General features: G+C 43.2%; 1 protein-coding gene across 1 annotated transcript in view; it reads right to left on the bottom strand.

Annotated features, from left to right (window-relative positions):
- Positions 1–321: 321 nt before the first annotated feature.
- magix (MAGI family member, X-linked) overlaps positions 322–14182 on the bottom strand; it is a 38870-nt gene continuing 25009 nt past the window's right edge. Inside the window, exons 18-23 of the mRNA XM_022763901.1 lie at positions 6844–7038; positions 6447–6523; positions 6152–6298; positions 5257–5395; positions 3579–3718; positions 322–3137 (exon numbers count right to left, since the gene is read on the bottom strand). Coding sequence (XP_022619622.1) covers positions 2754–3137; positions 3579–3718; positions 5257–5395; positions 6152–6298; positions 6447–6523; positions 6844–7038 — 1082 coding nt within the window. The 3' untranslated portion in view covers positions 322–2753. The remainder of the gene's footprint in view (positions 3138–3578; positions 3719–5256; positions 5396–6151; positions 6299–6446; positions 6524–6843; positions 7039–14182) is intronic.

Raw genomic sequence — 14182 nt, 5'->3', positions numbered from 1 at the left:
ATGCTGAGATCAGGACTCTGTGGGGGCCAGACCATCTGCTGCAGGACTCCTGGTTCTCCTGGTCTCTGGAGATAGTTCTTTATGTTTGGACTCGTCATGCTGTAGGATGAATCTGGACCAATCAGACGCTTCCTGATGGAGAAAAGTCTGAACATCTAAACAGACTAAAACCTGTTTGTTCTGCGTATAAATAAAAATTAATTAATTACTGATAATTATCTCAATTATTGACCCATTATTTAGTTTATAAATGTTGCATAAACCTGTGTCGACTTCAAACACACTCAACACATCAGAGTGTTTCACTGTGTGACGCTGGTCTGGAGTCAGTTTTTCATGCATCAGGTGTGTTAAATCTCTGGAGGCTGAAATTCACAGTGAAAGAGTATAAATTTATTAATGAACATGAAGTTCATGTTTAACGATGCATTTCATTAGTACAAACAGGAAACTCCTTCTTCTTTGTTATTGTGTCTCTGACGTTTCTGAAGCAGCAGAAGAAGAAATGATCAGTTTTCCTTCTCTTAATGGAAGCAGACCCAGATCTGGGTCCAGGTCCCACCACTGCTCAGGAAACAGATGAGACGATGTTCAGTCATAAAGTGTCTGTCAGCACACCTGTCACCTGCTGAAGAACAGACTCATCTGAAACCCGTCCAGACGACATGAGGTTCATTTCACTGAGGTTTACGACTAATCCGCAACTCACGTGTCTCAGATATGACGCTAAAACTATTGATTACTTTTATTATTGATTAATCTGCTGAATATTTGCTTGATTAATCTATTAAAATGTAGAAAACTGAGAAAAACAACTGTGAAGTTTCATCTTCACACATCTTGTCTTTTTTTGTTTTGTCTGGACCAACAGACAAAATCTACTGCAAAACATCAGATCCTCACTGTTCAGAAGCTGCAACAAGAGAATTTCTGCATTTAAAAATGGCTAAAATGACTGAATCAATTATCAAAATAGCTGCTGATTAATTTTTCTGTCAATCAATGAATCAGTTAATTGACTAATTCATCTCCGCTCAGACAATCTGCAGATGAATCCATAATGAAAATAATCGTTAGCTGTTTTATAAATAAAGATTTACTTCATTAAAAAATAAATCAGTTGAGAGAATAATTGGCAGATTCATGGGTGATTAGAGTCGTTAGTTTCAGCCTTAATGTGAAACACAACAGAGACGAGATGGAGACATGTCCAGATGACATGAGGCTTGTTTTGGTTTTATTGATGCTGTTTGTTTCGTCTCTGACTCTGAGACGAGAACCGATCTTCAACTCAGAGAAAAACAATGAGGCACAAACTGGGCTCAGCTCAGAGGGGACATGGAGGGGTGGGGTGGGGGACAGGTGGGGGACAGACAGGTGGTGGTGTGTGGTGGTGTCTCTGCAGCCTCGGTCTCAGTTTGCAGGACGAAGGCTGAAAATAAAATGAGGCACTTGTTATGATCCAGAGCTGCAGGTCGTCTGCCATGTTGGCCACAAGGTCCTGCTCCACCGTGGCTGTTGCTATAGAAACGGGTCATCCATCCTGATGACCGTGTTGCCATGGCAATGTTTATGTTTATTGAAAGCCAACAGGACCACAGCTGGATGTGACGTGTGTGTGTGTGTGTGTGTGTGTGTGTGTATGGCTCTGTTACATCAAGTTTTTTTTTTTCTTTTTTACAAGCAAGCAGGCAAATCAGATCATCTCTGGTCCTATTTAATCTCTAATAATAGTAATAATAGTAGTAATAATAATAATAATAGTGTCATTGAGCCTTTACATGTTCAGCTTTATAAAAATAAAAAATCATTCCAGTGATATTCACATGCTCAGATTACACAGAGAGAGAGAATCACAAACAGAGCCTTCATCCTGGTGAAGGTCCACATGTTGTTTGCATACGATTTAAAGTTAGAAAGATGCAGATGAGGATGATGAAGGTGACGTACACCAGGATCCTGTATCAGCTCAGTCTGGCTCTCTTTGGGTCTCCAGACCTCACCGAGGCTGGACTCAGTGATCCTGATAATGAGTGGTGTCATGAAGCTGATGAAGAGTGGAGGTCTTCATCACAGCTGAAAAATGATTCTTTCATCTCACATAATTATCTTGGGATTCAAAGAGATTCCACTGACCTATAAAAATATCTGTTGTTCTCTATGACATATCACTTTATTAAAAACTTTGTACTTTTGTCATTGTCCAATAGGAATGATGACTCAGCTTTCTCCAGTAATCTGATTGCTCAAATTAATCTGGTCTGGAGACGGGCCGCATTTCATCTACTCCAGTTACTATTTGATGTACCCCGGTTACTATGGCGATCAACTCCAGTTACCATGCTGATTTCTCCCAGTTAAAACTGTACCAGCTTCATGACACCACAGTCTGAGTTCATCCCAAAGAGAGCTGAGAACTGACCTCATGATACAGGTCTTAGGACGCACTGAGGGATGATGGGTATAATGACAGTAAAACTGGCGGCTCTGTGTGCAGCTGTTATGTCACTGGCCAATCAGAGGCCTCAAAACCCACCCGGCCAATCAGAAAAAAGTCCTTGTCTTCTTGCGTCTCATCTTTCAATCAGAAATAGAATTGCCTGTTATCATCCAATAAGATGCAGGAAGAGGCGGGGTTTTATCTCTCAGCAGGCCAATCAAAGAAAGCCCTTATAAGTGGCCAATTAAAAAAAAAAGAAAAGAAAAGAAAAAAGAATTCAGTGAAAAAAGAGATCGTCCTCACTGCTGGCCAATCAGAGAGAGAGCCCGGCTGCTAGTTCCCGCCCACCGAGCCGACTGCCAATCAGAACCTGTGTCAGTCTCTGCGGGCTGGGCTTCAGCCAGGGGCCCGGGGTGTTCCCCTGTCGCCCTGGTGACTCGCCTCTCCTCCAGAAAGACTCCTCCCTCCACCCCGTCGTGGCAATGCTGGCAGCTGATAGGCTGACTTCTGAGTAACTGGCTGCTGATTCGCTGTCGGACTGGTGCTGGCGTTCGTCGTCATCATCGTCCATCGGCATGAGGAAGGAAAACACTGCTCTCTGAGCTGCACCGGTGCTCCCAGAATGCTTTGCGTGGCTGGTGGCGCTGTCGTCTCTGTCCTCTCTCTCATCCTCCTCCTTTCTGGTGGCCTCTTTCTCCTTCCTCCTGCTCTTCGTCTCACTTCTCCTCCTCTCCCTCGCTCCGAACTCCTCCACCCCTTCCTCTGGCAGCGACGTGTCCCAGGATTGAGCACCGTTCCTGGGTAAGCTCCGGCTCCTCCTCCCCTGCTCCCTCTGGTCATCCCGCTTCTTGTGTCTGACAGTCTGACTTCTCCTCCTCCTCCTCTCCTCTTCTTCCTCCCTCCTTCTTCTCTCATCCTTTGCCTCTTCCTCTTGCCGCTTCCTCTCCTCTTCCCTCCTCCTCTCCTCCTCCTCCTCTTCCCTCCTCCTCTCCTCCTCCTCCTCTTCCCTCCTCCTCTCTTCCTCCCGTGCCTCCTCCTCCACAAGGTCCAGGTCCAGATCAGGAGGCCCTAACCCTCCTCCTCCTCTTCCTCCTCCTGTTCTTCGTTTGGTTTCTCCCTCTCTCCTCCTCCTCCTCTCTCCTCCTCCTTCTCCTCCTCCTGTACCACCTCCTCCTCTCTTCTGCTGGCTGAGGGAGGCAGTTGTCATGGTAATCGTATCCACATCTTGCTCCTCTGTGTGTGAAGAGGGGGAAGGGGAGAGGGCTCCTTCCTCAGGGCCTGAGACAAACAGAAATAAAGAGTATTAAAGAACAGTTCCTCTAACGTCCACCAGGTGGTGCTGTGAGAAAACCTGCATGAGTTCAGCTCTCAGCAGATTCCCTGAGCTTCCTCCTCTGTCAGTCTGAGGGAGACTTTCACAATACATGTTCCACTGAGATCATTTAATTTTAAACACTGGACCCTGAGGCCAGCGCTCACTGTGAGGCAGATTAATATTGATTTTGTGCTGTGTGGAGTCAGATGGGGCTGCAGCGTTGATCCCCGTCCTGCTCTCAGACTCTGTGTGTGGACAGAGACTCCCCAGGCCTCCCCAGTCCCCTTCAGGCCTCTCATGGCCCCTCCAGGCCCCTCCAGGCCCCTCCAGGCCTCTCTGGAGAGAACAATGCTGAACTGTTCTCTGTGGTTTGATCTGTTTTCAACAGACTCTAATCTGAGTCTGATAATGAGACTCTGTTCAGAGCGACTGAGACCAGCTGGGTCATAGACACAGGACGTCCTGTCTGCAGCTTCACCAGGTTAAAATTGAATGTCACTGTCAGACTGGTCAGTGAATGAGAGAGTGATGGAAACCAGCAGGAACCAGAATTATGTTTTATTATCTTCATACTTCTAATAACTAATTATATTATTATATATATTACTAATGAAATGAACATGTAACTACTTGTTACATGTTATTATATAATGCTGCATGTAACTAATGTGCTGTGGAGTGCAGCTAAAAATACCTGATGAAAGGATGAAGGTGAAGGGATGAAAATAAAAGGATGAAGATGGATGAGAGTGAGAGTGAAGGAAACAAAAGAAGAGCAGAGAGTTACCAACCGCGAGTTTTCAGTGCGTCCGATCACGTAGAAACAGGGTTCACCCTGTTTAGAGTTGGTCATACAGAGAGACAGGCTGGACAGCTCCACTGAGGAGGAGGAGGAGGAGCAGGAGAAGGATGAAGGCAGCAGGAAGTACAGGAGGAAGGAAGGAGGAAGTCAAAACAGAAAGTCAAAACAGAAAGTCAGACAGTGAGAGCAGAGACCAAAGAAACTAGAAGAAGAATAGAGGTTTATATAGTCCTGAATCATCATCATCCTCATTTCTCATCTGAAGATTTTCTTTTAAATTCTTAAAATCTTTTATTTTGCTGATTCATGAGTTCATCAGACACAGGAAGTGATTCTTCATCAGTGGACTGTAAAAAAAACTGTCATTTAAAGTCTTAGAAACTTAAATTAGCAGTGTCTTAAGTAAAAATTAAAATTCTGTCAATAAATCAAACTCGTTTGTCAGGATAATGAGAGTTTACTTCATACTTATTTACACTGTAAAACCTCATCGTCGTGTTATGAAGAGATCACAGCAGGATCATTTGTCTTGTTGTAAGACGTGAACCTTTCCTTTAAACTCAGACTAGTTCTGTGCTGTTGTGAGTAAAGTAGAGATCATTGTTGTGGTGAAGGAGGTTAAAGGTGAAGCTGAGCAGCAGCAGGAAGTCTGACACACTCCTGATCGACATCTGTCAGCTGATGTGTGTGTGGTCTCACCATAGTCGGGTACGTATCCGTTCCCCTTCTTGAGGACGAGGTGGATTCGATGTCCTCCTCTTCTGATCTGCTCCACAGCCTGACTGTGAGTCATTCCTGTTGTGCTGTCTCCATTGATCTCCACCAGCTGATCAGACACCTGACGACACAGGTAAGCCTTCATTAAACACCACAAACAACAACTTCAAGCTGTCACTTCTAATGTGTTGGTGCTGCCTCCTGGTTCTTATTTGAGTCCTGTCTGTATTTGATGGAGTACGGTGGCCTGGAGGTGTCATTTTATCTGTGGTTAAAACATCTGCGGACTGAATCATGATGAAATGTTCCTCATCTCCTTCCTGCACCCTCAGGTATTAATGACACATCACTTCACTCTGTCAGTAGTGAAATATTTAAGGCTCAGAGAGCAGAGTGGTGTAACCAGCTGGGATGTTGAATGTTTGATCTTCAGAATCTCAAAGACGGAATCCGAGAACCTGAGACTCATAAATACTTCAGATGATATTAAATCATAAAGGAGGTCTGAGTCCTGCTATCAGGTCCCTACTGGTCTCTACCGGAGGGGAAAATATAATCCACAAATTTTTTTCCAGTCAGTCTCTGTACCGACCCTCTGTCTGGTCACACGTTTTATAAAGATTCATGTGAGCAGACAAAGATAAAGCTGGGACATGGAGAAGACTGAAAGGCCACACCCCCACAAATACAGTCAGAATAAAAATATAAAAACCTGTGGTGAAGAAATGTTGGAAACAGATCGAAGTGCTGCTGAGGAACATCAGCAAGACTTCTGCAGCTCCTTCAGAGTAAACTCCACAGAAGAGAAGGATCTGAAGGAAGATTCAGACAGAGGAGACGTGTATGCATGTGTGTGTGTGTACGTGTGTACATGTACCTGTATCTTGTTGCTGCGTTGGGCCGGCCCCCCCTCCATCAGTCCCAGTACATACAGTCCCATGTTGTACTCACTGCCCCCCCTCAGAGAGAAACCGAAACCTGTAGGACCTCGTTCCAGATCCACACTGTAGAACCTGGACTCATCCTGAAGGACAGAGACCGAGGACAAGACTAGCACTGGTACTACAGATACTACAGATACTACAGATACTACTACTGTACTGTGTACTGGTACTACAGTACTGTAAGACTGGAGGTAATTAATTAAATAATAAAATAAATGTGAGAGTGACCTTTGACCTCCCTCTGGATCCTTTCATCAGTCGGCCATCAATGTCCAGGTCTGCTCCTTCTGACAGACCGGAGGAGTCTGAGGTGGAGAGGAGGCAAGGAGAGAGGAGACAAGGAAAGAGGAGGCAAGGAGAGAGGAGAGGAGTAAATGTATAAACTTGTGTTTTATAGTTGGAAATAACATCAGACTCTCGTCTCATGTTTGTGTTTGATCTGAGACAAAGATGGAAGGAAAGTTATGTCGTTGTTCAAACTCCATGAGATTCAGTTTATCATATCATCCATCAAAATAGTTATTCATTGTTATTGATCAGTAGTTTTCAGGTGTAGTTGTCAAAAGTCATGATACTCCACAACTGAAGGCTGGTTCAGGGACGTGTGTGTGTGTCTGTGTCGTACGGTGTCTGGGTGTGATGCTCAGTCTCAGGGTGTTCCCGGCCCTCCTCAGGATCTGGGCCAGGTCTCGGTGCTGCAGACCTCCGACCGGCCGAGCCTCCACTGCCTCCAGCTGGTCTCCGGGCTGAATCTGCCCGCTGCGAGCCGCCGGGCTGCCGCGCCGCACCGTCACGAACCGGTGAGACATCAGGGAGGGGGCTGCAGAGAGAGGAGGGGGAAAGGGGATCACATGGTCAGACATCAGAAAACTGAATCACACCTGTAACCAGATGTGGTCCAATGTCGTCGTTATCATCACAGGGATAAAAAATATGAAAGTCAGAGCAGAGGTTTTCTGGTGATGAAGACTTTTATCCTTCCTCCTCCTCTGCCAGCTCTGTAATAATACATGTGTCTGAGTTGAATAATTGAATCCACTTGGTGTGCCTGGATGAACTAACAGCTGCTGCAGCACATGACGGAGGGGACTCAGCCACAGAGTCAGAGAAACCACAGACACTGAGGAGAGAGAGGATCCTCGATCTGTTAACAGCCTTCACCTGACAGTGAATTGTACTGGTCCTGCTGTCGTCAGAGAGGAAGCAGTGACATCATCATCCTCGTCAACAGAGTGTGTGACTGACTGAAAACCAATCACAACCTCCGTAATCAAAGTTTCTTTAAATCCTGAAGCTTGATACAGAATGAAAGACAGGTGCTGAGGTCGCATGACCAGACAACGAACCAGCTGGTTCTGATGTTGGTGAACTGATGCATGGAAATATACATGACATCATCTTTTTACCTTTGCGTTTTCACTTGTGTTGGCCTTTTTAAAAAGTTCTGAACCGATCTGTGCAGGGTCATGGACCAGGACCAGGGTAATACCTGTTAGATCTAGGTGCAGATCTGGATCATTTACTATAAATTTGAACTTTTTCCTCTGAAGTTTTCTCTGTGTGTTGTCTGACACTAGTCTGAGGCTCTTCTTGTTCTCAGATTATTTGTGTGACAACATCAGGACACTGTCAGTTCAAACATGTTGGGAGGGATTTTTCACTCACTGTGCTTCATCAAGTGTAAAAATAACTGTGCATCACCTAAAGTTTGAGGCGCCTCAACAAAAAAAAAAAAAGAAAATTCTGTCAGTCTGGAAGGTTGTTTAACATCCTGTTTGAGTTTAAACACTTCAGACATTAAAGTAGAATCACCTCCTCCTAGTTGTTTCCTCCACCAACCAGCCGAGTTGCAGGAAACATTATAACGTCACAGTGAAGTTGACCTCAGACCTTTTGGATATAAAATGTCATCACTTCATTTTATCCTTGTTTGTGAGGTCACAGTGACCTCGACCTTTGCACTTTGACCACCAAAATCTAATCAGTTCATCCTTGATCCAAATGAATGTTGAGTGACTGCACATAGATTATTATAGATTGTTGTATATTGTATAGTATAGAGTTAAGTTGCTCTTTATGTTGATCCAGACCAGGATCTCTCACTAACCAGGACATTCTTGTGTCTAAACTTAACTAAACTATAACCATAGAGGCATCAGGTCAGACAGCTGTCATATGAATCATTGCGTCCTGGTTCTGTTTGTGGTTCTGGAGGACTGTCTAGGATCAGTGTGATGGTGTCTCAAGACTCAGTTTGGACCCAGTTTACCTCTGAACTCATTCTTCAGGACTGAATAGGGAGAAAAATAACATTTGTGGGAGTTGGTTCTTACAACACAGACTGCCAAGTTCAACATACACACACACACACACACACACACACACACACACACACACACACACCTCCTGATCCAAACCTCAGGGGAGAGGAGGGAGGGAAATTCTCAGAAAGATTTTCTGGCTCAGAGACTAATCACTGAGAACAAAGACACTGTTCCTGCTCTGAGGTCAGAGGTCACATGACCAACAGACCCTGTAACCACGAACCAGGCAGAACCTGAGACTTACTGAGAGGGATGCAAAACCACCGCAAAGAGATAAAACAGCTACAAAGAAACTCAAGACTGCAATGTACACAGACGTAACTGAACTCTCAGCTGCTGCTGTTGGTTGAAAAGCTGCACCTGAACTTCAACAACAGCTGAATGTGACGATTCATCTCTACACTTTTTAACTAACTTAACTAAGACCAGTGTTAAATGTTTGTGAGGAAGCTGTGATGGATTATCTCTGATTATCTGTTGGATCATCTCCCTGCAGCAGGTTTTAGGTTTCTACTATTTGAGTTTCATAGAAAAGAGGTGAGACCTCAGGTTGTCTGGATCCACCTGAAACTGTTTATTTGTCCTGGTCTTCATAAAGAGTCTGTGCAGGTCTGAACAAATGAAGTGAACTGGACGCAGCAGGATTCAGGTCAACAGGATCCAGAGAACAGACTGAACCAGGAAAAAACATGTTCGCTTTAAAGGACCTTTAAAGTATCAAAGAGTCAAAAGTTTGTGTGTTTAACACTGTTTAAACTGAACACACACATACACACACAAACGGAGAGAGAGAGAGAGAGAGAGAGAGAGAGAGAGAGAAACACACACACACACACACAGAAACACACACATGGTGCAGGGAGGGGAATGTTAGCGTGTGAGCTGATAAGAAAGTGCTGAGTTCAACATGTTCAGAGAGGAGGAGGAAACGTGAAGCTGCAGAGAAATGAAGGAAACAGCAGGAGGAGAGTGTGATGTATTCATCCTGACAGCTGGAGAGGAAACACTGAAACTGTCCCTGAGCCTCTGAAAACACCATCACAGAAAATATCATAAACCATGTGGATCTCGTGTCTGAACGGACCTATGTCACAGTTCTGTAAAACCATGTCGGACCTGAAGAGGATGAAGACCTCAGCAGCAGAATGATGGAGATCACTGTGACACATTTCTTCTCTGATGTGTATGACGTCACTTTAATAAACACAGTGACTGTCACAGAGGCTCCTGTTAGAGACACAAAACCACAACAAAGAGACGTAAACCTGGCTCTGAGCATCAGTTCAAAGATCCACCAAGAAGCTCGTCTAAAGATCATCACTGATTAACACCAACTGTTTCCTGGTGATGTACAGATTCAGCTGCTCCTTTTAGAAAAGAGACATAAACTGAAAGTCTGTTAACCGAACCAGAGCTGGTTTTAAAGAGACGTTACAATACATCCACATCATGAAAAGAACATCAGACAGGACGAAATACATGATAACCTGACCCTGAACCATGTTTAACGCACCCCAGCTTAAACAGGCAAGCACTTCCTGTCAGTGATGCGTTCACTGTCTGAGACACGACCACAAAATCTCTGACTCCAGATCTGCTGCAGATGGAAAACCAATAAAATATTAACCTGTTGAGGTAAATTCAACTTCACGGCTCCTCAAACTGTTTCCCTCCTCTGCTATCATCATCATCATCATCATCATCATCATCATTTTTTTTTAAAATCATGTTTCAGGTATAAGCGATGCTTCCACTAAACAGCATCAAAGTTTTATTTGCCACATGTTACAGTAAATTGTACAGCAAGCAATGCAAAGATTTAATGATATTTTGAAAAATATTGCGGTGGTAAATATGGCCTTCTGTTGTCTCAGAGCGGAATCAGCTGGATTTTAAGAAGCTGTGGATGTTTGTTTTTTTTTAATGACACTGAAGCTGCAGTGAAAACACTGGGCAAGTAAATGACCTTTATCTCACCTGAATGTTCAGGTGAGATAAAGGTCATTTACCTACATTTTACATCCAGCAGCTCCACTGAAGCCCAGTTTACCCTGTGTGTGTGTGTGTGTGTGTGTCTGTGTGTGTGTGTGTGTGTGTGTCCTAGTGAATTCTGTCCAATTTCACAGTACAATAAGCTCAGACTCACCTGTGCTCCAGTTTGTCAGACACACACACACACACACACACACACACAGTAGTATTGTCAACATATGTCTACCTCAGTGTTAGTGAAGCAGTTAGACACATTATCACATTGTTGTGTAACGTATGATCTGAGCGTTAAAACACAACATACAAATACCTTGAATCAGCTGTTGTCGTGTTACACATGTGCAGCCGCAGCCTCACAGCAGCCAGATGGACACAGTGTACAGATACAAAATGATCTGTCACTGATGGAAGCTTTGCAGGTGTTTAGTCACCAGTGTGTTCACATGTGTGATATCGTAGCTGTCAGGCATTCATGATATGTGTGACCGAGAATCACAACTCATCAGCTTCAGGTCTAATTAGCTTCTTGGTCTTAACTGCTGACTAGAGTTAGCTGACTAGCCTGTTCGCTAACAAGATACATCTGACTTAGAGCTGCTGGAAGGTGGATTTCTTTTCTTTTGATAGAGCTAGGCTAACAGTTTCCCCCTGCTTCCAGTCACTGCGCTAAGCTAGGCTGAGCCTGTGCTGGAGCTGGGTCTGTCCCGGATCCACCTGAGGACTGGAGGGTTCACAGAACTAATGGACTGTTTGAACAGATTGTGAAGGGACTTTGGTTTAAATGTGAACGTTCAGTTTGTTGTTTTAACATGAAACCACAGCTGGAGGCGGCACATCTGGACACAAACAGACAGTTCCATCAGTCAGCAGCTACAGGGTCACGTCACTGAGGCTTAATGTTACATAACACACACACACACACACACACATACAGACACTTTATGTCATCAGAAAATTCAAATTTATATCTTATTTTTCACTGAATTTGACTGCAAGTTTACATGTTTGTGTGTGTGTGTGTGTGTGTGTGTGTGTGTGTGTGTGTGTGTGTGTGTTTCCTCTCTGCTGCAGGAACCCAAAAATAGAACAGTGACACACACAGTCCAGTGTATTCAGTGTAATGAGTGCTGAATCTGCCACATGTAATATTCTTCACACACTTTTGGTGTGTGTGTGTGTGTGTGTGTGTGTGTGTGTGTGTGTGTGTGTGTGTGAGAGAGAGTGAACTACATTATTAATCAGAATTTTACCACTTTAAAACACATCTACTCTAACTGACTGTAACCGACATGTTGTTCAAATCCACATGTATTTTAAATTCCAGTGAAGATCATCACATCAAATTTACCTGCCAGGTGCTTTTTCCCAAAATAAGTTTGACCCTCACCTGGAGCAATTTGAGGTTCAGTGTCTTGCTCAAGGACACGAGGAGTTTGGGTCTGAACCAACAACCCTATGTTTAATGAAAATTAAAATGTGTTTTGGAGGAAACTCAAAAAGTTTTTTCTATCACAAATTTGTTTGCAAAAAGCAACAGAAACTACCTGCTGGGTTCTGGGCAAATATCTTGCACATAAATTCAGATTTTAGATTGTTTAATTTTAAGATAATTAGAAATATTCTATGTCTTGTATCAAAATTCATCCCGACACTAACTAGAGTGAGTAAACTATCTGTGGGTTTGAACACAGTCTGTACCAACAGCAGGATAAGGGAGTTAAAGACAGAGTGGCTCAACAACAATCAGCTCGTCTTCATTAGGAGACTAAATTTGAAGTGACAGCTGATGGAGAAGAGAAGTGACGTAAACAAAGAGACACCACAGCACATTGTTCCTGTGTCAATATTAGTTTGAGTCAAAGCAACAAAAATGATTCAGATCCAATAAACCAGGTTTTACAAGAGAGGAGTTCATCCTCGGTTAGTTCTTACAGTATTTCTGATGACGTCTACACAACAGCTCACACACGCTCACATGTTCAACTCAGAATCATACACAACTTCTCACAATAACAACGATATAGATCTGAAGTCTGTTTGTCCAACAGCAACTTCACACCCCTACCCCTCCTACACAGGACCCCCCAGACTGAAAGTCTCTGTGGTCTTTCAACCAATCTCAGTGACTTTCAGAACATGAAATCTCAACAGTCACAGGTATATATTTATACTTATATATATCAAGTATATTTCCCGCCTAGTGGCTCTATGCCCTTGGACAACCAGTCCAGTTACAGGAAATATGGTCACAATCTCCCCTTCCTGAGTTACAGGCTATGTCCCAATTCAGGGGCCACATCCCTCATAGGACGTGGTCTACAAATGTGTGGTCCTGTCAGTATTGTTTGCTAACATATTATTGTTATTACCAGTGCGCAATGAATCATGGGATAGGTTGGACGACGAAGGATCCACCTGTAGGAGCCTTTGTTTTCCAGAAAGAAAGACGCTATTGAAGGAGCTTTTGAAATAAGAAAGTCTACTTGCGCCGCTGTGACGCAGTCTGTCTTCAGATGCAGCCTCTGAAGGATGAGACACAGCTACAGTGTTCCATAATGTCCAGAAGTGTTTTTACAGATTATTATGATGTCACAGCGAAGTTGACCTTTGACCTTTTAGATATTTTATCCTGTTTGTCATAATTAATGTCCAAGTGAATGTTTGGACCAAATTTGAATAAATTCCTTCGATGTGTTCCTAAGACACGACCTGAAAACACAATGTCGCCGACCTCGACTGTTGGTGGTCTAGAGGCATAAAAAAACAAAAAAAAAAACACAAATAAACAAACAAAACATTTTCTTTTCTTCAGTCCGTTCTGCAAAATTACAGAAAAACCATCTAGTATTTCCTCATTTTACCCCAGTGGTTCTGTATCCATGCAGATAATTTTAATATTTTCGTTTAATCTGCTCTAATTTTGAGATTTCGACCTCTTGAATGGAATTTAGTTTAATTAATCGGTCAAACAGATGTGATTTAACCTTTGGTCTTTGTCAGAAAGTAGCTGTAAATAACATTAGAGACCAAACACATATTTACTCAGTGATTAGTTTTATCAGTAAAACTTCAGCTGCTTTAATCAGTAACAGCTTGTCCTTCACACTCTGACTCTAAATCTCATGCTGATGATATATATACTTTTCAGACTCAAACCAACACAAGTGTCTCCACTAACAAATACTGTGTGTCCATCACAGCCTCATGTTTCTGATTCCTCTAAGCCTCAGATTAAAAACAATAAACTCACTACAACACCAAATGAAGATTAATCCACTGCTGAAAATAGTCCCGGACAAAGTCACTGTTCCCTCTTGTTGGACTTCGAGGTAGAGCCACAAAACATAGGATTTACTTCAATGTTTCTGTGATTGGACAACATTATAGTATCATCTGCAATTAAAATATTAGATGTCAGATTACAAACTCAATAGATCATTGAGGTAAATGAGGAACATTAAGGGCCCTAACACTGACCCCTGATGTACTCCTGACTCCAGACTATGGCTGTTTGTAGAAAAACTATTTACTATTTAACTGTTTAAGTAAAGTGTTGCTCCAGATTTCTCTGTGTAGGTCGGTTCCAAGTTGTGTCACATGGTCTTGTCTAGTTAAAAAATGAAACTGTATTTGTGAGGTGAAGATTTG

Source organism: Seriola dumerili, unplaced genomic scaffold, assembly GCF_002260705.1.
Source record: "Seriola dumerili isolate Sdu_G_001 unplaced genomic scaffold, Sdu_1.0 BDQW01000493.1, whole genome shotgun sequence".
Taxonomy (NCBI): Eukaryota; Metazoa; Chordata; class Actinopteri; order Carangiformes; family Carangidae; genus Seriola; species Seriola dumerili.
Note: the sequence above shows the minus strand (reverse complement) of the source record. Positions and strands in the feature narration are given on the sequence as shown.